This window comes from Myxine glutinosa, chromosome 1, assembly GCF_964187855.1.
Source record: "Myxine glutinosa chromosome 1, kmMyxGlut1.1, whole genome shotgun sequence".
NCBI classification, from domain to species: domain Eukaryota; kingdom Metazoa; phylum Chordata; class Myxini; order Myxiniformes; family Myxinidae; genus Myxine; species Myxine glutinosa.
Window position 1 is genome coordinate 339,263,946 of NC_136261.1, and position 25,914 is coordinate 339,289,859.

Here is a 25,914-nt window from a genome sequence, read left to right on the forward strand (position 1 = left end):
ACGATTGTGCTTGGCTTGTGCTTGTGCTGTGGGTGTGCTGAAAATGGAAACGTTAAAAAACGTAGTTAGATTTAGTGAACCCGAAATGCTGTTTTGTTATTTAAAAAAAATAAATTATACACTCCACACGAAAGGCTAATGTGCTTTTTAAAAGACCTATGGTATACGGTGTGGTATCGTGCGATACACCGTGGATGGAACGTCGTTACGTGTGCGTATACGTGCTTCCATTCCACAAAACGAACTTGCGACGGGTACGTATTTATGGATGCGGCGTACGATGCGATAAACAATAAAATGCCCCTGCCGGTGTTACGTGGTGTGGCACGGTGTGTGTTGGTCCCTTCCTCGTTACACGTTATTTATGGCATGACGTACTTGCTGGTTTTCATGCGGGATCACAAAAATCGATGTGCTTCCGTCGCGTATGTATGGACGTGTCGCTGAAAAACATTTCTTTTTTTTAAACTTGGAATCTCAAAAACGTTCCTTTCGACCGTCGATGATGGTAGGGACTCGACCTCGTGGTCACCGAGGGTGTCGTCAGCTTATCGTATTAGGGGACGAAAACACGTGGGGGCTCGAGGCCGCGCGTTCGCCGACGCCCGGACCGACGGTCCGTGCTCTTCTGCGCCGAGCCGGGGCGAGCGCGGGTCTCGTGGGGTGCGGCGTCGGAGAGGTCCGCCGGTGCGTGCTCGTGGTGCGAGGCGTGGTGCGGCGCGTGGTCGCCCCGCCGAAAACACGCGCGCCTTTGCTTTTCCCTGTGCCTGCCTTTACGCCCTCCGGTGAAACCTCCGGGCCGTAAAGGCAGGAGCGTGGCTTCGGACGGAGACCCGAAAGTGGAAAAGTCGGTTTTTTTTCGAAGGGTTCGCCACGATATGATCTTCCGCTCACGAGGTTCTGACGTACGTGGCGGCGGCCGTCTTGGGTTTTGACGTGGCGACCCGATTTACGACGGCGTTCTTCCTTATGCCGAGATACACCCACGCTCCGAATTAGAAGTCGGTACTTTGCTTATTTTTCCAGATATTCCGCTCACGAGGTTCAGACGTATATATGGTGGCGGCCATCTTGGAGTTGACGTGGCGACCCGATTTTCAACGGCGTTCTTCCTTATGCCGAGATACACCCACGCACCGGATTAGAAGTCGGTACTTTGCTTATTTTTCGAGATATTCCGCTCACGAGGTTCAGACGTATATATGGTCGCGGCCATCTTGGATTTGACGTGGCGACCCAATTTACGATAGCCTTCTTCCTTATGCCTCGGTACACCCACGCACCGAATTAGAAGTTGGTGCTTTGCCTATTTTTCAAGATATTCCGCTCACAATGTTCAGACGTATATATGGTGGCGGCCATCTTGGATTTGACGTGGCGACCCAATTTTCGACAGCGTTCTTCCTTATGCCTAGGTACACCCACGCACCTAATTAGAAGTTGGTGCTTTGCCTATTTTTCAAGATATTCCACTCACCATGTTCAGACATATATATGGTGGCGGCCATCTTGGATTTTGACGTGGCGACCCAATTTTCAATAGCGTTCTTCCTTGTGCCTAGATACACGCACACACCAAATTAGAAGTTTCTACTTCGCTTATTTCTCAAGATATGCAGGTTGCAAGGTCAGACATATATATGGTGGCGGCCATCTTGGATTTTGACGTGGCGACCCAATTTTCGACAGCTTTCTTCCGTGTGCCTAGATACACCCACACACCAAGTTAGAAGTTTCTACTTCGCTTATTTCTCAAGATATGCAGGTTGCAAGGTCAGACATATATATGGTGGCGGCCATCTTGGATTTTGACGTGGCGACCCAATTTTCGATGGCTTTCTTCCTTGTGCCTAGATACACGCACACACCAAGTTAGAAGTTTCTACTTCGCTTATTTTTCAAGATATGCAGGTTGCAAGGTTCAGACATACATGTTGGCGGCCATCTTGGAGTTTGCCGTGGCGACCCAATTTTCAATAGCTGGCGCATGCGCAGATGGGCTGCACTGCGATGCCACTGAAAAGCGGCTGAGAAAACCGCGCATGCGCAGATCGCGGACATGATTCATTTCGAATTTCCATCTTTATTTAATTTCCGAAAAGACGTCTGCATTCGACAATCGCGCGATGACGTCACGACGTAAATGAATTTCTTCATATAACTTCAGATCCGCTGGATGGATTTTGACGAAATAAACGGCATCGTGTAGGGCATTTAAATGCGCAAATTTCGAGACCACTTGTGACCATGACAGCCATTTCCTTCTCGCACAGCACCAAACGTTCTAATACGTCAATCCCGTCAACCCTGCGCATGCGCAGGTGGTGCGACAGTCGTTTGCCGAAGCACTTGAACATTTAACGCTGAAAAAATCGCGCATGCGCAAATGGTAGCGCTGGAGCGCAAGGTCACGTGTGCGCGCGTACGTAATATGTGGATGGATATTTGCGCATGCGCAAATGGTCGCGCTGGAGCGCAAGGTCACGTGTGCACGCTTACGTAACTTACGTACGCGCTTTGATGGGCGGGGCGTACGGTGTTAACGAAATGCTAAAATGCGGAAGCGCTGGAAGCGTATGCGAAGCTGTCGCACGATCTCCTGTCATGGTCCACAAGATTATCACAGAGAGGTGCAGCTTCCAGCGTTTCGAGATATGATCCAGACCTAACTTTTGAGACCGGTCCCAGCGTTCTAGGCCCCGTGGTTGGTTCAGACGGACCCGACGAAGGACGTGTTGGATTTTACCGCGAGCCGATTCGAACGCCGACGTGCCGGCGAACAAAACCGGTCATATCTTTTGAACGCGTGGCTCGATTTTTACAAAATAAACTTTTTCTTGAAGGGCTGAACCGTGCGCTCAAAACGATAGTAATGGCGACCGGGAAATGTTTTGTTTTGCGCCGCAAAGGCGTCTTGTGTGACGTGAGGACCATGTCGTGCTGCATAAATTATCATATCATTACCGCCGGCGCGATCCGTGACGTCACGGCTCACTTAATTGCAATTATCTCCGCTATTCCTTGGCCGAATCGAACCGGGAAACAAGTATGTTGTATAATATTCGGATGCGCACGTTTCAAGCCCGGTTTGAGCTTCCGCAGTTACGTGGTTCTCGAGATAGCCGTTTCCGTGCACAAACTCTATAGTGTTTTCCTCTGTAAGTTCTATGAGCGGTTTCGGGCCTGGACTATGTTGGTGAAGATGCGAGGGGGCGGGCTTTTGCTTCTGGGTGACTTCGTCACGATAACGTGATTGTTTCTCCGCCCTTTACAACCAGAAGACACGACACGAGTAACATACGGAATGTTGTGGTGTGTGTGGGCCCAGGAAAGGGCCTGAAATCACTCCTGGGGGGAGTCCTAATGGGGGCGACAGGCCCCGGGGGTGGGTGGCACAAAAGGCACTCGACGCGTGCCCACGTGTGCCCGTGCGTGTGGAAAATATCGGGTGGGTGCCCGCCGCACCGACGCGCGTGACAAATAATCGAACGCATGGCAAGGTCCTTTTGAGGGACGCTAAAGACGATTGTGCTTGGCTTGTGCTTGTGCTGTGTGTGTGCTGAAAATGGAAACGTTAAAAAACGTAGTTAGATTTAGTGAACCCGAAATGCTGTTGTGTTATTTAAAAAAAAAAAATTATCCACTCCACACGAAAGGCTAATGTGCTTTTTAAAAGACCTATGGTATATGGTGTGGTATCGTGCGATAGACCGTGGATGGAACGTCGTTACGTGTGCGTATACGTGCTTCCATTCCACAAAACGAACTTGCGATGGGTACGTATTTATGGATGCGGCGTATGATGCGATAAACAATAAAATGCCCCTGCCAGGGTTACGTGGTGTGGCGCGGTGTGTGTTGGTCCCTTCCTCGTTATACGTTATTTATGGCATGACGTACGTGCTGGTTTTTGTGCGGGATCACAAAAATCGATGTGCTTCCGTCGCGTACGTATGGACGCGTCGCTGAAAAACATTTCTTTTTTTTAAACTTGGAATCTCAAAAACATTCCTTTCGACCATCAATGATAGTAGTCGTTTAAAAAGTAGTTATATTTAGTTACCCGAAATGCTGTTTTGTTCTTTTTAAAAAAAGTATCCCCACTGAACTAAAGGATAAAGAGGGGTGTATTCTGATAATGCCTAAGGTTTGTCTGGTGTAGTTGGCACACTAGGCAAAAATTGCAAATAACATGATGCATGGAGTGGGGTGGCATAGTTTTGTATGACGTATGACGTTGTTGTGTTTGACAAATCCTGGAATACAAAAACCATGAAATCCTGAAAACTAAACTGCACTTACTTGTAGTGACGATCGTGTAATTCAAGTTAAATGAACAAAAACAGAATTTACCAAGCTCCTCTTTCTTTCTTGAAAAAGGGGTTGTGTTGTGTTGTGTGCGACACGACACGTCAGGTCAAGTCACATTACATTGTGTGTTTATTCACATTCACAGCAAAAAATGGGTTGCTCTGTTGTCAAGCATGCATGGGTCATGGATGTGCATGTACCTCGTTGTCATGGTTGTCCTTGGGGGGGGGGGGGGGGGGGGAAATCAAGGCGATTGGGATGGCTCCAAAATGACGTTGTCACCTCGTCCAACAACAACAGGTGGCACAACATGCATCGCTAATTATTATGATTGTGCAAATTAATATTATTGTGATGGCACAAAATAATATTATTGTGCTTAAAGCAATGTTTAAAATATACATATCTATGTCAACGGCCATAGACAAGCAAACTCCAAATGGACCAAAACGTGTTTATTAAACAAAAAAAACAACACCATGTACGTATGCATGGAAAGGTATATGTAACAAAATGTGTATATTTATTAAGGAAAAACTTGCAAAATTGCAATAAAGGAAATGTCTTTCAATTGACATTCTTTTCAATGGGAAAGAAAAACCAGAAATGTCTTCAATGATCCACACGCTTGCTCCACTTGGACGGCAACCTCAACTTCACATGTTGCCCATGCATTTGCAAAGGCTGCAAAAAAAATGTTTGTAGTACCAGAAAATCAGTGAAGTATACAAAAGTTTTGTATGACATATGACATATGACGTATGACATTGTTGTGTTTGACAAATCCTGGAGTACAAAAACCATGAAATCCTGAAAACTAAACTACACTTACTTGTAGTGACGATCGTGTAATTCAAGTTAAGTGAACAAAAACAAAATTTACCAAGCTGCTCTCTTTCTTGAAAAAGGGGTTGTGTTGTGTTGTGTGCGACATTACATTGTGTGTTTATTCACATTCACAGCAAAAAATGGGTTGCTCTGTTGTCAGGCATGCATGGGTCATGGATGTGCACGTACCTCGTTGTCGTGGTTGGCCTTGGGGGGGGGGGGGGGGGAAATCAAGGTGATTGGGATGGCTCCAAAATGACGTTGTCACCTCGTCCAACAAGAGCAGGTGGCACAACATGGATCGATTCCCCGATGTCTTCTTGACTTTGACAAGGGTCCTCTGTGTCATCGATTGCATCAACTGTAGGATTTGGCAAGGCCTTTTTGGGGGGAAGCATTATCGGCGCGTCGGCCAATCGACGCTCCGGCTTGACCAGGGACAAGTGGAAAAGTCTGGAAACCGCAACCGTCTGTTCACTTTTTTGGGAAGGTTTGCTCCAGCCAGCAATAATCCATTTTATGCCAGCACTTGCATAATGATGCAGGACTAAACGCACGTGTTTGCGAATGTCGTCTTCGTCCCAGACTGTCACATTTTCTCCACTCTGCAAAAGGAGAACACGATTTGTTTGACATGCATGTTGCGTGTCGCAACGATCACTACTTTCATTGTCGTCTTTATCAATATCAAGGACCATATCACAGTAGTAGTGTAGTGTAGTGTAGTGTTAAACTTTAGTGAGTTTACTTACACAACTATTACATTACATTGCATTACTTACTGCACATGTTGCTGGCCCCTCATTACAATCATAATTTCAATTACAATATTACACTGACATGAAAGAAAAAATAAATTCTAAAGGGCCAATGTTGTTGAACGTTGATGTAAACAAAGTCTTACCATGAGGTAAGCTGGGTGCAAAAAGTAAGTCCCCAGATCTCGCGATGAATACTTCACGGCGACTATGTTCATCTCCCGAGACGAGATCCTGCAACTAAAAACAGACATAGCAGTCGACATTCCTCCATCCAGCGAAAAGCAAGGTTTTGTGTTGGAATGGACACCATCACATGCTGCATTGCCACATCCGAACTCGATGCTTTCATGACCCAGCATCATGTCATCGACAACTGAGTACAGCGCACTCATTTTGCCATCCACGACACGAGCCGCAGAATGGGTAACAATTTCTATGCCTTGCCAATCGGGTGTGATGGGGAGAAATGGACAATCCGTTTCTACCAATGGAATGCCGAACAACTCCGTGTCAAAGTAAACAGGTTCATTCACCAGGACAAATGTCCCGATCCATCGTTGGTTTTGCTTCAGGAAAAGCTTATTGCTGTCCTTGGCCGTTTTACACTTGATGTAAAACAGAGTGCCGTCACGGATTTCTCTGCAACAACAATGAAAATGCGAATGTATAGTCGGCTTTACGACAGGCTGAGCTACAGAAAATTGCTACCAATGTGCACAGCACAGCACAGCACATACGTTTCACATGAAACGATGTCAAATCAATCAATCAATCAATGGAGGTTTTCATTTCCTAAAGATCACAGACATGACAAGGTGCAAGCAATACAATACAATAGGTTACAACACCATTTATGTAAACATTCTGTAAAATACACAACACACACTCTACATATTTGTTAAACACCATACATACACAAACAAATGATACACACCTGAGGAGTATCAGATGCATGAATAGCATCTCCACTTTTCTGATTTTGCCGACAGTAGATGTCGGCATTCTGGTTGGTGAGCCAACCTTGATGTGAAGAAGCTGCAAGTCATAAACATTGGATAAATATAATTAGTTAGTTCGTTAGTGAGTTGATCAACATTATATATTATATTATATTATTTGGATAGATAGATATAGAATCATACATGGGGTGTTAATTTGTTGTGAACATTAAAACTTCATTACTAATGAACGTAGCTTTCAAAAATGCATAATAATTATTGATTTCCTTGAAAGTTGGAAAAAAAACAGCAAAACCGTTTGCTTTGCAATTGCAATGACAAATGGCGTGACGACGACGTCAAATAATGCATTATTTATCACTTACTATATAATGTTGACATGCCAACTAATATGGCACTGTTAATTGTAATCCCGTTTGAAATAAAAAACGGAAAAGTAAGTGTATAATTATGTAGTGTAAATAGTACACTTCACTTCACCTCACTTCACTTCACTTCACCTACCTGGGCCATCATATATGTCAAATTTTGACACTTAACGTTCCGCAATCGGGTGAACGAAATCATGCTGGTGCCTGGACGCATGGCACGCTGCACAGCCATCTCCAAGTCGTTGTCTTTCAAGTATTTCATTAGGATGTGTGACATCTGTAAAATCATTCATTAATTATTAGGTCAATTTGCACAGTCATTACAAATGCCATACGGAACAAAAGAACAAAGGACAGCGTACACGTACACACAGAGTCACATGTTGCATGTTACATATTACATATTACATGGAAGGGAAAATAATATTTTCATTATGACGTTGAAAGGACACCATGTGTACATTTGTAATTCACACAATGTATTGTAATTGTAATTTTAGTGCCTATTTATTGAGCACACAAAATGATATAATTTAATACAGCTCCAGCATTGTTGATTATATTTATATTGACATGCGAATTACATTCAATCTTTATGTTGCATCCAATTTTCATTTAGATCCACAGCACAATTTTTTTTTATACAACTTTGATATTCTTTATCAGCAGATTAGAGGACCAACCAAACAACCAAACATTTCCTATACACGCACACAAACACAAACACACACAAAATTATGGTATTCTCATGGACCAACCGAGCAACCAAACAAACAACCAAACACACACACACACACCTCGTTTTTTCATTTCTGTTCCTCACAATTCTGTCTCTTATTCACAGACACACACACACACACAACACGCATAATTATGGTATTCCCATGGACCACCGACATGTTACACACACACACACACACACACACACACACACACACACACACACACACACACACACACACACACACACACACACACACACACACACACACACACACACACACACACACACACACACACACACACACACACGGTATTCTCATTCGACTGTTCCTTGTAATTATAATGACGTTTTCAGCTAAACATTCTCATTTTCATTAATTTCTGAGCATTGTGTTCCTTTAAAATTACAGGCCAAATGAAATGAAAGTCTGATTGTTATATGTAATGTGGCTATAAAATTGACGATATCAAGTGACTATAAGTATAAAACGTTTTGAGATATATCTCACCTTCACAAAAATGCTTCCTTTACTCCGACTTCCTGATGACAAAGATCCGAGATGTGATGGCACCAAGAATACAAATATTCTATGAACCTGCTCTCCGATAATGTCCATCGTCAGGGGGGAAAAAAGCAATAACCAACTTCGATCGTCAACGCAATAACGAAACCAAAGCTTAAAACACAATTACTGTATTACTCATAACTGTATTGTAATGTAATTGCTTACTTGTAAAGCAAGACACATGTTGTAAAAAAAAAAAAAACGCGTTATGTACGCTCCGCCGCCGCTATGTACGGCGCCCCCGCTGTGTACGCCTCGCTATGTACGCTTCCGGACATTTCCGGACTGCATTTACCTATCCACAATAGCGGATAGGTAAATGCAGTGTCGTGTTTGAGTCGAAGAACATGCCAAATCATATTATATTTAATGATACATTTGTATAAAATGGCTGAAAGTGAAACCGGAAAATTCGGAAAATTCTTATTTATGAAAGACACAGTTATAGGTACCCACACCGGTAAAGATGAGAAAACGTACGTAACCTCGGAAGCGTGTCGAGATCACAACGTACTGGAACAAGTGTGGAGATCACAAACGTACTGCAACAAGTCTGGAAATCACAAACGTACTGGAACAGAACAAGCAAATCGAGAGCCTTAAATAGACATGACCTCCAAGACGTCACGTGACGTGTAAACGTCGGCGTCGGCGTGGAAAATTACAGAACCGCGTCATCAACGTGGATTTTGGATGATGCAACCTGTTGCAATATATTTTTTCGCGCCAAGAACGAATAAACGGTTTTTTTTTTTCAGTTGAGATTTTATTAGAATTCGAATTGTATTCGTTGGATACTGTTGGAAACAATAATTATTTCAACTGTTGGAAATATTTTTCTGGTTAACCAACGACGGTCGATTTAATCTCGATCTTCCCCTAGGAAACCACGGACCACGCCCACTTTTCCAACAGCATTACGGTGTAACGGTATATACCGCGACCCATCGCTCCTGAACTTCTCTTTGGCTTTGGCGTTTGTCTGCTGATCGGCGTTCATATTCGAGCTGTTTCGTTCTGCCTGTGGTGATTTTCCATCAAAAGTAGATCGTGGCCTGCAGCAAGGATCGTCTGCTGAAACGTAAATATTGTGATTGTATGATAACGTGGTAATGGCGGCTCGAGCTTTACTCGTCATCGGCTCGAGATGATTATTTAATGCTGTGATCATAACCATGTAAACGAAGGCTCATTATACCCTCATAGTCATAAGAAAGAAGAGGAAACTGGTGTGTTTTAATGCTGAGTGTGTGTGTGTGTGGGGGGGAATGGATGTGTGTGTATGTGTGTGTGTGTGGGGGGGAATGGATGTGTGTGTATGTGTGTGTGGGGGGGGGGGGCGGTTGTGGTGTGCGTATGGAAGGGGGGGCGAATGTGTGTGTGTGTGTGGAGGGGGGGTGTGGGGGATGGATGTGTGTGTGTGTGTGGGGGGGGGGGGTAGGTTGTGGTGTGCGTATGGAGGTGGGGGGTGTGGGTGGGGGGGGGGGGATATTACCCCACCAAAAACACGTGTGCCTTTGCTTTTCCCTGTGCCTGCCTTTACGCCCTACGGTGGAACCTCCGGGCTGTAAAGGCAGGAGCGTGGCTTCGGACGGAGACCCAAAAGTGGAAAAGTCTTCTTTTTTTTTTTTTCGAAGGGTTTGCCATGATATGATATTTCGCTCACGAGGTTCAGACGTACATGATGGCGGCCATCTTTGATTTTGACGTGGCGACCCAATTTTCAATAGCGTTCTTCCTTATGCTTAGATACACCCACACGCCAGATTAGAAGTTGGTACTTTGCTTATTTTTCAAGATATTCCGCTCACAAGGATGTGTGTGTGGGGGGGGGGGGGGGGGGAGGGGGTTGTGTTGTGCGTATGGAGAGGGGGGGGGGGATGTGTGTGTGTGTATGTGTGGAGGTGGGGGGTGTGTATGTGTGGTGGGGGGAGGGGTGTGGGGGTGTTTGTGTGTGGGGAGGGTGGATATGTGTGTATGTGGGGGGGAGGTAGGGGGAATGTGTGTGTGTGTGGGGGGAGGGGTGTGTGGAGGTGGGGGGTGTGTGTATGTGTGGAGGTGGGGGGTGTGTGTATGTGTGGTGGGGGGAGGGGTGTGGGGGTGTTTGTGTGTGGGGAGGGTGGATATGTGTGTATGTGGGGGGGGGGAGGTAGGGGGAATGTGTGTGTGTGGGGGGGAGGGGTGTGTGTATGTGTGGAGGTGGGGGGTGTGTGTATGTGTGGAGGTGGGGGATGTGTGTATGTGTGGTGGGGGGAGGGGTGTAGGGGTGTTTGTGTGTGGATGTGCATGTGTGTAGAGGTCTGTGTGTGTGGGTGGGGATATGTGTGCGTATGGAGGGGGTTCGGTTGTGTGTGTGTGTATGTTTGTGGGGGGTAGGGGGAATGTCTGTGTGTGGGGGTGGGGGTGTGTGTGTGGGGATGTGTGTTAGGGGTGGGGGGGATGTGTGCGTGTTTTCCCTGAGTATGTGTATCTCTGTGAGTGTGTGTGTATTTCTGTGAGTGTGTGTCTCTGTGAGTGTGTGTGTCTCTGTGTCTATCTCTGTGTCTCTCTTTGTGTATCTATGTGTCTCTGTCTCTATGTGTGTATGTATTACTGTGTGTCTGTGTGAACGAACATGTTTATAATGTCATGTGTTGAGGTCTTCCTGAATTCCTGTTGAGGTGTTAAATCCTTACTTTTATACCCGTGCGTGGTGTTGTAAACAGGGATTCTGGACGTATCCACAATAGCGAAGGAGTCTTTTTAAAAAACATGTGTGTGTGTGTTTGTCAGTGTGTTTCTCTGTCTGTGGTTTTCTGTGTATGTGTGTGTGTGTTTCTCTGTATGTGTGTGTGTTTCTCTGTATGTGTGTGTGTTTCTCTGTATGTGTGCACGTTTTTCTGTGTATGTGTGTGTGTTTCTCTGTATGTGTGTGTTTCTCTGTATATATGTGTGTGTGTTTCTCTGTATATGTGTGTGTTTCTCTGTATATGTGTGTGTTTCTCTATATATGTGTGTGTGTTTCTCTGTATATATGTGTGTGTGTTTCTCTGTATATATGTGTGTGTTTCTCTGTATATGTGTGTGTGTTTCTCTGTATATGTGTGTGTGTGTTTCTCTGTATATGTGTGTGTTTCTCTGTATATGTGTGTGTTTCTCTGTATATGTGTGTGTTTCTCTGTGTATGTGTGTGTGTTTCTCTGTATATGTGTGTGTGTTTCTCTGTATATGTGTGTGTTTCTCTGTATATGTGTGTATTTCTCTATATATGTGTGTGTTTCTCTGTATATGTGTGTGTGTTTCTCTGTATATGTGTGTGTGTTTCTCTGTATATATGTGTGTGTTTCTCTGTATATGTGTGTGTTTTTCTCTGTATATGTGTGTGTGGGTTTCTCTGTATATGTGTGTGTTTCTCTGTATATGTGTGTGTTTCTCTGTATATGTGTGTGTTTCTCTGTGTATGTGTGTGTGTTTCTCTGTATATGTGTGTGTGTTTCTCTGTATATGTGTGTGTTTCTCTGTATGTGTGTGTGTGTGTTTCTCTGTATATGTGTGTGTTTCTCTGTATATGTGTGTGTGTTTCTCTGTATATGTGTGTGTGTTTCTCTGTGTATGTGTGTGTGTTTCTCTGTATATATGTGTGTGTTTCTCTGTATATGTGTGTGTGTTTCTCTGTATATGTGTGTGTGTTTGTCTGTATATGTGTGTGTGTTTCTCTGTATATGTGTGTGTGTTTGTCTGTATATGTGTGTGTTTCTCTGTATATGTGTGTGTTTCTGTGTATGTGTGTGTGTGTTTCTGTGTATGTGTGTGTGTGTTTCTGTGTATGTGTGTGTGTGTTTCTGTGTATGTGTGTGTGTGTTTCTGTGTATGTGTGTGTGTGTTTCTCTGTATATGTGTGTGTGTTTCTCTGTATATGTGTGTGTGTTTCTCTGTATATGTGTGTGTGTTTCTCTGTATATGTGTGTGTTTCTCTGTATGTGTGTGTGTGTGTTTCTCTGTATATGTGTGTGTTTCTCTGTATATGTGTGTGTTTCTCTGTATATGTGTGTGTGTTTCTCTGTATATGTGTGTGTGTTTCTCTGTATATGTGTGTGTGTTTCTCTGTGTATGTGTGTGTGTTTCTCTGTATATATGTGTGTGTTTCTCTGTATATATGTGTGTGTGTTTCTCTGTATATGTGTGTGTGTTTGTCTGTATATGTGTGTGTGTTTCTCTGTATATGTGTGTGTTCCTCTGTGTATGTGTGTGTTTCTCTGTGTATGTGTGTGTGTTTCTCTGTATATGTGTGTGTGTTTCTCTGTATATGTGTGTGTTTCTCTGTATGTGTGTGTGTGTGTTTCTCTGTATATGTGTGTGTTTCTCTGTATATGTGTGTGTTTCTCTGTATATGTGTGTGTGTTTCTCTGTATATGTGTGTGTGTTTCTCTGTGTATGTGTGTGTGTTTCTCTGTATATGTGTGTGTGTTTCTCTGTATATATGTGTGTGTGTTTCTCTGTATATGTGTGTGTGTGTTTCTCTGTATATGTGTGTGTGTGTTTCTCTGTATATGTGTGTGTGTGTTTCTCTGTATATGTGTGTGTTTCTCTGTATATGTGTGTGTTTCTCTGTATATGTGTGTGTTTCTCTGTATATGTGTGTGTTTCTCTGTGTATGTGTGTGTGTTTCTCTGTATATGTGTGTGTGTTTCTCTGTATATGTGTGTGTTTCTCTGTATGTGTGTGTGTGTGTTTCTCTGTATATGTGTGTGTTTCTCTGTATATGTGTGTGTTTCTCTGTATATGTGTGTGTTTCTCTGTATATGTGTGTGTTTCTCTGTATATGTGTGTGTGTTTCTCTGTATATGTGTGTGTGTTTCTCTGTATATGTGTGTGTGTTTCTCTGTATATGTGTGTGTTTCTCTGTATATGTGTGTGTGTTTCTCTGTATATGTGTGTGTGTGTTTCTCTGTGTATGTGTGTGTGTGTGTGTGTGTGTGTGTGTGTGTGTGTTTCTCTGCGTATGTGTGTGTTTCTCTGTATATGTGTGTGTTTCTCTGTATATGTGTGTGTTTCTCTGTGTATGTGTGTGTGTTTCTCTGTATATGTGTGTGTGTTTCTCTGTATATGTGTGTGTGTTTCTCTGTATATGTGTGTGTTTCTCTGTATGTGTGTGTGTGTGTTTCTCTGTATATGTGTGTGTTTCTCTGTATATGTGTGTGTGTTTCTCTGTATATGTGTGTGTGTTTCTCTGTATATGTGTGTGTGTTTCTCTGTATATGTGTGTGTGTTTCTCTGTATATGTGTGTGTGTTTCTCTGTATATGTGTGTGTTTCTCTGTATATGTGTGTGTGTTTCTCTGTATATGTGTGTGTGTTTCTCTGTGTGTGTGTGTGTGTTTCTCTCTGTGTGTGTGTGTTTCTCTGTGTGTGTGTGTGTTTCTCTGTGTGTGTGTGTGTGTGTGTTTCTCTGTGTATGTGTGTTTCTCTGTGTGTGTGTGTGTTTCTCTGTGTGTGTGTGTGTGTGTGTGTGTGTGTGTGTTTCTCTGTGTGTGTGTGTGTGTGTATGTGTGTTTCTCTGTGTGTGTGTGTGTGTGTGTTTCTCTGTATGTGTGTGTGTGTGTGTGTGTGTGTGTGTGTGTGTGTGTGTTTCTCTGCGTATGTGTGTGTTTCTCTCTGTGTGTGTGTGTTTCTCTGTGTGTGTGTGTGTGTGTGTGTGTTTCTCTGTGTGTGTGTGTGTGTTTCTCTGTGTGTGTGTGTTTCTCTGTGTGTGTGTGAACGAACATGTTTATAATGTCGTGTTGAGGTCTTCCATCAGACTCCCAGTTGGCTTAGTGTGAGATGTGTTGGTGTCATTAGGATATTAAGGCGAGTTTTCGCTGATATCAATTAAATTCACCTCTCACACCGAATTAATTATGTCAATGTTCCTTTGTTAACGTTGTCATGTTACATGCCAGAACATATGGTTTAGAATTATTTTGATAACGACTCATGAACCTGCTTGGCTCCAAAATGATCATGAAAGATGGAATGAAAGATGTAATGTCACACAAGATCAGAATCATTTTTACCTGCTTAGCTTTTCTTTAGAGCCTGTGGTGAATACCTGCATTGTGTCCACACTTTGCAGGGTTCTGTTCTGTCCCCAATAACATTTCTTCTTTTTATCAATGACTTTTTCTTCAACAAATAACCAAATACACACGTATGCTTATGATTTGACATGACATTCGTCCATGTATTGACCAACAAAATTGACCAACGGACACAATAGTTTAGTTAGTTTCTTAAAGTGTGATTACAAAGTTAGAAAATGTGGTCCCTCGCAGGTTATAAATCCTTACTTTTCTACCCGTGCGTGGTGTCTTTGTTGTAAACAGGCATTCTGGACGTATCCACAATAGCCAAGGAGTCTTTTTAAAAAATACAACGAAATCCAAGGTAAGTATTGTTTTTGTGTGTGAAGTGTGTGAAGTGTGTGAAGTGTGTGTGTTAGTCCCCTAAAACAGGTCCTGGTTTTGGTGCAACGAGACGTGCCACAGGGTACGAGGACGGTGAAGACTGTCGGCAATCACTGGTGCGATCAAGCATAGGTGGCTGTTGAAGGTGAGAGGTCACAGGTTCACACTAATTGCAAATTCATCTTTGCGAGCAACTCGAAAGGAACTTGCTTTGCTTGTTGAATAACTTTTGCATAGTTAACTTTGGCCTATAGTTATGTTGTTATATGTTTGTTTACTCATACATGTACGTGGCCGATATCCATATCCTTCCATTACTTAACAGGAATATGGGGAAAGCCAAGCCAAGGAAAACCTGTTCCATATGTCATCAACGAGGCCATAACAGATTAACCTGCGCAAGGAGACAACATGTAAGTTCATCAGCTCACGCTCCATACCTTACTGTAACGTGAACGATGCCTGGGAATACAAATATATAGTAATTGACATTCCACGTAAACAATGGTATTGTATGGTATCTGTCCTTTTTTTGTGGCTAACAAAACAAATGCATCTTTTGATGAAACCCAATTTCGCATAATAATTATGTGACTATCTCTGGTATTATTTACATTTATTGCAGGGTATCCCTCACGTGGATCCAACACATCAAGAACCGCAAGCTGTGGACATCGAGGCATCAACATCTATACCTCACGTGCATCCAACACATGATGAACCACAAGCTATGGACATCGAGGCAACAACATCTATACCTAACGTGGATCCAGCATTTGGAATGCAAATAAATACATTGCAGGTGACCCGTCGTTGGCCTGTGTAAATGCAGAGCGGGGTCGGTCGGTCGGTCGATGATACAACCTGCAAATTATGTTATAAAAGTCAACATTTTCTTCTATCTGTTATTTCACCTACCTGAATGCTGCAGCCCCTATTAATGTATTTATTTATTTATTTACTATAAAGGTAAAACAACTAGCTCTGATTGCATTTCAGCAACATTTCATTCCCGTTACACGTTACATGTTACACGTGCATGATATGATGGACGTGTCAACCAAACATTGCTGCAAACGACATGAAACAAAGTACGTTCTATAATGGCGTTGTTTCACTTTGCTTTGCAGGTGCCGACAAATGGTGACCCGACGCACGTACTTACACATGTGCATGAAGTTGAGCAGCATATTGCTCAGGTATTTATTATTGATGTGTACTTATGTTCTTTCTATTGATATTTTTATATCACTGTTACGACTATTGATTACACGACCTGACTAATTTGCCCGTGTGTTAGTGTAACCTATCATGGCGTTGTTTCACTTTGCTTTGCAGGTGCCGACACATGGTGACCCGACGCACGTACTTACACATGTGCGTGAAGCTGAGCAGCATATTGCTCAGGTATTTAATATTGACGTATAATTATGTTGTTTCTATTGATATTTTTATATCACTGTTACGACTATTGATTACACGACCTGACTAACTTGCCCGTGTGTTAGTGTAAGTTATCATGGCGTTGTTTCACTTTGCTTTGCAGGTGCTGACACATGGTGACCCGATGCACGTACTTACTCATGTGCATGAGGCTCAGCAGCATATTGCTGAGGTATTTATTATTGACGTATAATTATGTAGTTTATATTGATATTTTTATATCACTGTTACGACTATTGATTGCACGACCTGACTAACTTGCCCGTGTGTTACTTATCATTATCATGGTGTTGTTTCACTTTGCTTTCCAGGTGCCTACACAACATAATGGTGACCCGACGCACTTACTTACTCATGTGCGTGAAGCTGAGCAGCAAGTTTCTCAGGTAATGAGTTTACGTCGTCATTATGTCTACTAAATGTCATAATGAAAAATAAAGATACTTTGAAAGAACACACAACACAAACACAACACAGATGTTGAATAAATAAATATATGTCCTATCAATGGCAATGGTAGTTAGTAATGCTTTGCTTTGTTTGATGTTGCCTATATATTAAACTAGGTTGCTCTTCCTTTCATTTGTTCCAGGTCAATGATGGAGGACATTCCAGCATTGCTGCTCGACCTGTACGTCGTCCAACATGTGCATTGTGTCACAGAAATGGAACAGAGCTGTTTGACTTTGTGGAACATCCAATTCCAGACAACATTGTTCGACGAAAGCACGGGGATATGCCGAACATCAATGCTGACGCTGTTGTATGCTGGCACTGTCATCAATATATCAACAGGGACACCGACATTCATGCGAAAAACGCCTGGCTTTTTGCATGGCCAGCTGTTCTGTGGACATACCTGTCGGGAAAGAAGCCAGTGGATCCATCAAAATTCTCTGCACTGCTATCGGACGAGCTACGTGAGATGTGGAAACAAATGCTGCTTGACAACGATGTGTCGCGGCCTGTTAAGCAATCGTTAGCCGCCAAGAAACCCATCTTCACTGATATCACGAAGCAACTGCGTGAATTTGATCACATGCTGCATGTCGATGGACCACGTCTTCTCCAGATGCAGACTCTGCTCAACAAAACGGCCTTTCCAACGGTCGTGTGCCCCATGGGGTGTAACCTGTTCGTGGACGACTTGTTGTGGGAGCGTGCCGAACTGTTGCCCTTGCACCACTACTTGAAAACCTTCATCCCATCGTTCAACGGCTTCAAAGCGGATGCCACCTACCTCACAGGTGCGAGACCCAACTGGCCATACAAGACAAAGGACCTAAAGTGGTACGTTTCACCCGCTTTGGTCATGGATACGACACGTGGCCTGTGTCTTGTGACGTGCTCAAAAAGTGTGCACGCAGGAGGTGACCATCAATACCTCCACGTTCCGACACATCCAATCCTCGGGCACATACCAACAACATATCCTGACCACATGGCACCGGCGGTGGTGACTCCAAACTTTGTGAGAGTTGGACATACGAGGCAGTACAACACATCGTACAACGTGGTGAAACAACAAGGCGATGGACGAGGACTGTCAACATTCTCGCTGAGAACAAAATCGCCACGAGGTACAATGCAGCAACACGAGTCGCAAGCTTGCTCTCTGACACTACACGAGCGATCCGATGTCCGACACTTCATGTGTCAATCGCAGACATACGGGCGCAAGTACGTGAGGAACGTGATGCAGCGATTCCCACCACCGGTGCAGCAACACGTCGCAAAGCATTCGAGATCCGGAACGTACATCCATGTCGGTGATGCTTATGAAATGGCAAAAGCGTTCCACTCCCGGCAAACTGTCATTGGGGAGGAGGCGGAGGACAACGATGCACGGCAGCAGCAAGTTGCCGCTGACGACGATGTCCGGAGCAAGACGGATGGAACCGCTGCCTGTCTCGTTGTGGTTCACAGCGTGCAACACAAAGGGCACCCCCCGTTCAATGTACCGTACGTGCAACGGCGAAGGCCTCACTGCGATTACTCAGCTGGACGGGCCCTTGTGTGTGCATTGCATTGCATAGTCCACTGTCGGCCACTACACAGACTACTGGTCCGAGCGACGTTGCAACTTCGAGCGGATCCAATCATCATCACGCTACAATCGCTGTGCGTTCGCTTGTGCAACTACATGCAAGGGACCTTCATAAATCAGTACCCTTCTCCAAAGTTGCTGGCAATAGATGCATCTGTTGAAAATGCATACCTTCAGCCGCACCATACACTGGTTGAAAGGAAGATTGCAACCCTGCTTTGTCACCATTGCTCAAGGGTTTCCCATCACCATTTGCATCGGAATGAAGATATCGATGTGTCCACCATCCTATCAGCTACTGACAACGATGTGGTGATACTGACGAGGCACGTGTACACAACAGAGGCTGAACACACGGGAGCAGCACGCCGCATAAGGGTCGCCGAACTACCATTACAATCTGCGGATACGAAATGGTCGTTGCTTCTGGCCCTTACTGTTCATTCTCCTGTTGAAACACCCTACACCGTGGACGTTGCATTCAGATGGACCAGTACCCATGGCTGGCAGAATCTGACAACAGCACAAACTGAAGCACCAGCACCAGTGCACGATGTCGGGAAAATGGCTCTCGTGATATATGCCAGAGACAACAGTGACAACTCCCTAGCTCGGAATGAAGCTATCAATTGGTGCGGTGGACAAACAAAACTGCGCTGTGCGAACCATCCCGACATACTCCTGATCAGAGAGCATGGAAAAACGGGTTATCGCTGCTGCTACGGACACTGCAAAACTCCTCTGCGTTGGCGCTGTCCTCACGGAATACCCAAATACCAATGTGACACTGGACTCTGCCTAAAACATGCGAAACAACTTTTGCGTGACGACGCTGCATGTGGTTTGATCCGACAGCGTGACGACGCCGACACCGATGATCTCCCCATCCAGGGCGAGGGTGGTGCCTCCATCAACGACGACAGGAACGTCCCCGGTGCCGCTGCTGATGACCTCAGAAACCCGGTGATGATGCCCGGTGATGTCATTGATCCTGAAGACGAGCCTCAAGATGCTGTTGAAGCAGCCGACATGTACGTCATTGCTGGAGACGACTTCCCGGATGACGCGCCAACATTGACCACATCATCTACACTCGTGCCGCTGTACATGTCGGAAACGTCACATGCCACACTCTCGACTCTGGGTCACTTCGTACTCAACGACTACCTGAGAGTGATGACACGAGCAAGCTACGCCAGAAAACCGGCTGTGGCAACGCAGCAAGTCCTTCAACACATCTGTGCGGTGACACCAGGAGACACGATCCCACTGCTGTATCCGGAGGGTGTGTTATTCCCAACAATTTTCTGGTCGTCGGTGGGACAGTCGATCATCGGAGCACTGCCCTCTGCTCTGTATACAAAACTGGAGAGACGTCATGGAGGACAAACGGCCACGTTGCAAGATCACATGTGCGTTCGTTTACGCGACAACTCTCTGCTTACGTCGCACGACTGTGAATACTTGCAATGGACCTTTGACGTTTTGCTGAACCATCAGCTCAACTACAACTCTGCTGTCGTCGCTGTGAAAAAAGGCCTGGAACACCTACGTCCTCCAAACATCGGATTCAGCAGCAACACAGAAACCTGCATGAAGTTTGATGAACTCGACGGCAGACAACAAGTCAACCGACTTGCTGCATTGATGAAAGACATGGGCGGATTTGATTACTTCATCACCGCGACCTGCAATGACAGCAAAACCTTTGGAGTGGCACCCATCACACGAGCTATCGAGGAGCTGTATCGTCGCAATTTCAAGAACCCACATCACGTGAACGTCGAGCACATCCATCAGTCCTACTGCGTCATCATGTGCAGAGCGTGGGAGAGAACCAGCCGCTACTTTCTACATTGGCTGGAGCACAGCCCAGAACAACCGTGTGGAGAGGTGCAGACGCTGTGGGCCCGCTACGAGTTTCAGTCGACCGGCAGTCCTGGTAATCGGCCCCATATCCATGGCTTTCTCAAGGTCAAGAACGAGGACGAAAAGACAAAACTCAGCCGGATACGATGTCAGATCTCGCACATCTTCAGCAAAAGTGCTCGTATGACCATGAGGTGTTTACTGGAAGACGGCTTCGTCGAAACCTTTGACGACTACTGTGACATGTACGCTCTGTGCATGAAAGTACAGGTGCATGACTGCAGCCACGCACAAAACCGGTGTCAGAGGAAAATGGCCAACGGTACCTGGAAGTGTCGTGTTCAACAACACCCACCTTCGTTCGAGTACGACTTTGATGAACGACCAAACCTGTACGATCCAGATGTCCTGAAATTGTTGGAAGAGCTCGGACTGGCAAAACGAGATGTTTTTGGGAGGTTGAAAGTGCCCAGAACGCTGGCTGGAGGAAAATACACTTACCCGGCTCAACCCAAGGAAACCTTCGTCCCCACGATACCACGATTCTGGCTCGCTCTGCAATCCTGCACCAACGTTCAGCTGTGTGACACACGATTCCAAGTGGCCTATGTGTGCAAGTATGCTGCCGGTGTGGATGAGAAGAGACAAGCTGATTTCAAAAGCACCAGCGGCAGCAGCAGCAGCAGCGAGGACACGCCACACGACACGGTTGACGTGCGGCTCGGTGACCTCAGCAATACAAAAACCTCTGGACAAACGATGAAGACCACCAAGCCTGGAGGAGAACATATGGCGAAGGAAATTGGTTTGCCCGAGATGATGTGGCACAGTCTCCGGCTGCCTTTCATCACGACCAATGTGGAATACACACACGTGTCGACACAAGCACCAGAGTATCGTTCGGCTGTGACAAAACGACGTGGGGGACAGCATGTGGACGACATAGGTATGCAGAATTGACGTGTGATGTACATAATTAATGATGTGCATGGAATAGGTGAACGTTTTTTGATGAAATGGTTTTTTTGTAACATTTTCAAATAAAACCTATATCATTTTATAAAGGACATTGATTTGTCATGAGTGCAGAAAAGTATTTTGTATTGAAATTATATTTAACTTGATGCAATGAGAGTTAAACAAACCATGCCGTTCATTTTGAAACACCCTTTTCTTGCAGCAGGAGGAGCGGGAGCAGCAGGAGGGACACCGGAAGCAGTGCAAGCACGACGAGGACTCCCAGCATGGCGACAGTTTACATACAACCAGACCATCGTCATTCAGCAACTGCTCGACGGGTACTACTACCTCGACAGCACCTGGAAGTTCTCCGTTCGCCCACCAGAGTTGATGCTGTTTGATGATCTGCACTCCTACAGCCGGTGGTTCTGCATGAAAACGTGCAAGCGGTACGACATCGACGCCGACCTCGCCTCATGTCCCTGGATCAGCGGGAACACGCAACGAATACGCCTGCGCCAAGCACATGTAAAGGACGCTGTGGCATTCGTGGAACAACAAAGGCAAAGTGACATCCCTTCACGTGCTGAACAGGCTGCTCAAATGTACCGGGCCATATTCGCTCCCCTACAAGCTGAACACGACGGCGCTGCTGGTGGTGAAAAGTCCAACTTTTACCACAAATTCGTCGACGTCACCAAAGTGCAGAACAACATCGTGGTCTTCACAGCCGTGACACCGTTTGTGTTGCCAAGTTTCCTCGTCCATCTCCTGCTCAGCATGGGCAAATTCAACACAGAGGTTGATCTGTACTCCTGCCCTGAACTGAAAAGTGCTTTTGTAAAAGCTGGCCTGATTCCTGACGGAGTAACTGACGTTGCGAGTATTCACCAACTGGCACGCAGATACATCGAAGAACAACTCATGTGGCTCCCAATCGGAACGAGACAGTTCCAAAGGATTTTGCGTGTGGTGGTGGCCGGATTGAAGCGTTTCTTCCTGGACGGCGACTTCATCTATGAAGCAATGCCTCTGGCAACAGACGCAGCCATCAGCGAAACGGCCAATGCACAACTACAGCAGCTGGAAACGAGTCGACGACACGCAGCGGTGGATGCCCTGAGTCTTCAGAACCTGCCCAACTTTCCTGACCCTGCAGCACTGAAGTCTGGCATACCTGTGCATTACTCACCTGTTCTCCAGCAAGCAGAAAACCAATCGGACGAGTCGTTGGAGGAGCAGCGAATCGCCCTCGGCAACGCAGTGGCAGCGATTGACGCGCTCCAACACACAGGCGATGCGTCCGTTCGGTTCCCTCTGTTCGTCGGTGGTCCTGGAGCAGGCAAAACCTTTCTGCTCCTGGTGTCGCAAGTGTACGCCATGTCGCTGGGATTCAACACACTTCTCGTGGCATATACATCTGAACGTGCTCGATGTCTCGGTGGTGAACACCTCCATCTAATTACTGGCATGCCGGTGGTGGATCTTGGAACACGCACGGTACGACGAATTGCAGAACAATGCCTGCACAACCTGGCCAGGTCCCCACTGAAAATGCAGGCTCTGCGACGCATCAAGATCATGTTCGTCGAAGAGATTGGCTTGATTCCCGGCGAATTGTTCGCCGTTCTGGACATGGTCATGCGGAAGCTCAACGCAAGCCCCGTGCCGTTCGGTGGAACTCTAATTGTGGCCACGGGTGACCACCATCAGCTGGCACCGATCAAAGGACAGGCCATATGGACCAGTTGCTACATGCTGACCACTTTTCGCATCCTCATCCTACAACATTACGTGCGCTGCAGCCGTGACCATCAGCTACGCCGTCTGATTGAAATGATGCGACGTAACAACCTGGGCGATGCAGACATCGACGAATTCTGCAACATCATGCGACGGCGTTGTGTTCCTCGGCAATTTGTTCAAACATGGACGGAAGTGCCGGCGGACGTATTGCGAGTGTTCGGGAAGAAGCAAGCCGTGGATGTGGCGGTGGAACAATTCCTGAAAAACAAACGCAGCGACAGAACACTACACTCTGCAACGTATGCTGCTGTCGATGAGGTCGAAACCACAAATGGGAACTGGCAACCAGCAAACCTCAACATCAGTCGGAAGCTGAACTACTCCTGCTCCGAACAGCATCAGCTACTCCTGTATGAAGGTGCAATTATGCGGCTGACATACAACAACACAGCAAACACTCAACATGTCCCACGGTTTTCACAAGGACAATTGTGCCTGGTGCGGCAGATACCCCTCATGGACAAGGGTGTCGTGCCAGCCGCGCAGCCCCAGCTGCAGCAACAACGTGTCAGGATCACCCTCATCCCGGTGGGACAGACACCTGCGAACCTTGCAAACATTCCTGCAGAATGGAGAACATTCAGCATTGCTCGGAGATACTCGGTGCCAAGCATCGTCGGCCGCAGAATGACGAAGGGTCGAAGATACCAGTGGCCACTGTGTTATTTTGTGGCCACGACCATCCACAAAGTCATCGGCCAAACGTGCGTTCGCATGGCCACACAGATCAGCCAGCGAGAAAGCATGTATCGACTGTGGTCTCCCGAAATGCTGTTGGTGGTTCTCAGTCGTGTGCGCAGCCTGGCGGACATTATCTTTGTCGGAGACGTGGAGGACACGATGACAGCCATACGAACGCTTCTGAGGCAACCCTCCGACCTCAGGGCACTCATAGATGGATTGCTGCAAAGCCTCAACGTTCTCCACAATCCCATCCGTGTGGTCAACAGGGTGTTCAAACAACAACTCGTGAACTTGAACACAGACGACGGATTCGTGTACCTGCTTGTGAGCACCAAGGACACCGAAGTCTTCTTTATCGGTGAAACGTGTCGTCTGAGGAGACAGCTCACTGACCACAATACAGGACAAGGATTCAAGTTCACAATGGACATGCACTACCGACCCTGGGGACTCTACGTCCTTGTCACCGGTTTCACCGCGGCTGGCAGCGACCAACAAAACCAGCAACAACGGCAAATCTTTGAGCGCAAATGGCGCAAAGCCATTGCACGACTTCGCCACAAGAACACCACGGCGATTCGACGTGTCGGCTACCAGCTCTTCATCAAATGCCAACGCACAAACAGCGAGTTGATGTGGATCAATTGTGGGACTGTAACGACACACCAAGAGGTGCAAGATCTTCACGAACATCTCATGGTAGCAGAACCTACAAGACCAAGTCTATTCCCCATCACGTCTGTGCTGCGAGTGAACGACCCACCCCCATTGCCTCAGTGACTGAGTTAATGGCCTCCGCAAATGACATTGTAAGGGTGAGCCTTGAGGGATTTGGTGTGATACTATGCGTGTGTGACTAAACCCTCTTGGCAAGCTCACAGCGGAGATGTCTTACCTTACTTATTTGAGCACATATAACGAACTGCCATAATCCACCAAAGGCATTTATTTTTTTTCCTTGTTACAATACACCAAGGTTTTTTTTTTTTTTTCCTTGGTACAAGAGAGAGAGTAATGGCCTCCGCAAATGACATTGTAAGGGTGAGCCTTGAGGGATTTGGTGTGATACTATGCGTGTGTGACTGAACCCTCTTGGCAAGCTCACAGCGGAGATGTCTTACCTTACTTATTTGAGAACATATAACGAACTGCCATAATCCACCAAAGGTTTTTTGATTTTTTTTCCTTGGTACAATACACCAAGGTTGTTTTTTATTTTTTCCTTTGGTACAAGAGGTTTTTCTTTTTTTTCCCTTGGTACAATACACCAAGGTTTTTATTTTTTTCCCTTGATACAAGAGAGAGAGTAATGGCCTCCGCAAATGACATTGTAAGGGTGAGCCTTGAGGGATTTGGTGTGATACTATGCATGTGTGACTGAACCCTCTTGGCAAGCTCACAGCGGAGATGTCTTACCTTACTTATTTGAGAACATATAACGAACTGCCATAATCCACCAAAGGTTTTTTGATTTTTTTCCCTTGGTACAATACACCAAGGTTGTTTTTTATTTTTTCCTTTGGTACAAGAGAGGTTTTTCTTTTTTTTCCCTTGGTACAATACACCAAGGTTTTTATTTTTTTCCCTTGATACAAGAGAGAGAGTAATGGCCTCCGCAAATGACATTGTAAGGGTGAGCCTTGAGGGATTTGATGTGATACTATGCGTGTGTGACTGAACCCTCTTGGCAAGCTCACAACGGAGATGTCTTACCTTACTTATTTGAGCACATATAACGAACTGCCATAATCCACCAAAGGTTTTTTGTTTTTTTCCTTGGTACAATACACCAAGGTTTTTTAATTTCTTTTTCCTTGGTACAAGAGAGAGTAATGGCCTCCACAACTGACATATGTAAGGGTGAGCCTTGAGGGAGTTGGGGTGATGCGACGCGTATGTGACTGAACCCCTCTGGGCAAGCTCACACCGGAATGTCTTACTTGTATGTGCACAAACAACGAACTTTGTGTTATCACAAAATCACTTTTATTGCATGTGTTTAGAATGCCAATGTCATGATCAGCAATGTCATTCTGATTCGTTCTGTTGTGCTCTGGAAATAAAACCATCTTTGAAAAATATTTGCATTGTCACTTCTATATCTTTCAATAAATAGTGTGTACAAAATCACTTTTATTGCATGTGTTTAAAATGCTAATGTCATG

General features: G+C 45.4%; 2 protein-coding genes and 1 long non-coding RNA gene across 3 annotated transcripts; 2 read left to right on the top strand and 1 right to left on the bottom strand.

Moving 5' to 3' along the window:
- Positions 1-4,847: 4,847 nt before the first annotated feature.
- LOC144892578 (uncharacterized) lies at positions 4,848-8,570 on the bottom strand. Its single transcript, XM_078779734.1, has 6 exons — positions 8,463-8,570; positions 7,364-7,507; positions 6,835-6,935; positions 6,044-6,539; positions 5,329-5,744; positions 4,848-4,995 (listed from the first exon to the last, which is right to left on the bottom strand). The coding sequence occupies exons 1-5, from the start codon at positions 8,568-8,570 to the stop codon at positions 5,370-5,372; spliced, it is 1,224 nt and encodes a 407-aa protein (XP_078635860.1). The 3' UTR covers positions 4,848-4,995; positions 5,329-5,369.
- Positions 8,571-9,512: 942 nt separating this feature from the next.
- Positions 9,513-15,322, top strand: LOC144889826 (uncharacterized). The gene is made up of 3 exons (XR_013622094.1): positions 9,513-9,600; positions 14,860-15,085; positions 15,266-15,322. It is a non-coding gene; the product is annotated as an uncharacterized LOC144889826 (long non-coding RNA).
- A 294-nt stretch (positions 15,323-15,616) lies between these two features.
- Positions 15,617-25,457, top strand: LOC144892579 (uncharacterized). Its single transcript, XM_078779746.1, has 6 exons — positions 15,617-15,742; positions 16,071-16,139; positions 16,279-16,347; positions 16,695-16,769; positions 16,976-21,245; positions 21,480-25,457. The coding sequence occupies exons 1-6, from the start codon at positions 15,671-15,673 to the stop codon at positions 24,527-24,529; spliced, it is 7,605 nt and encodes a 2,534-aa protein (XP_078635872.1). The 5' UTR covers positions 15,617-15,670; the 3' UTR covers positions 24,530-25,457.
- Positions 25,458-25,914: the final 457 nt, after the last annotated feature.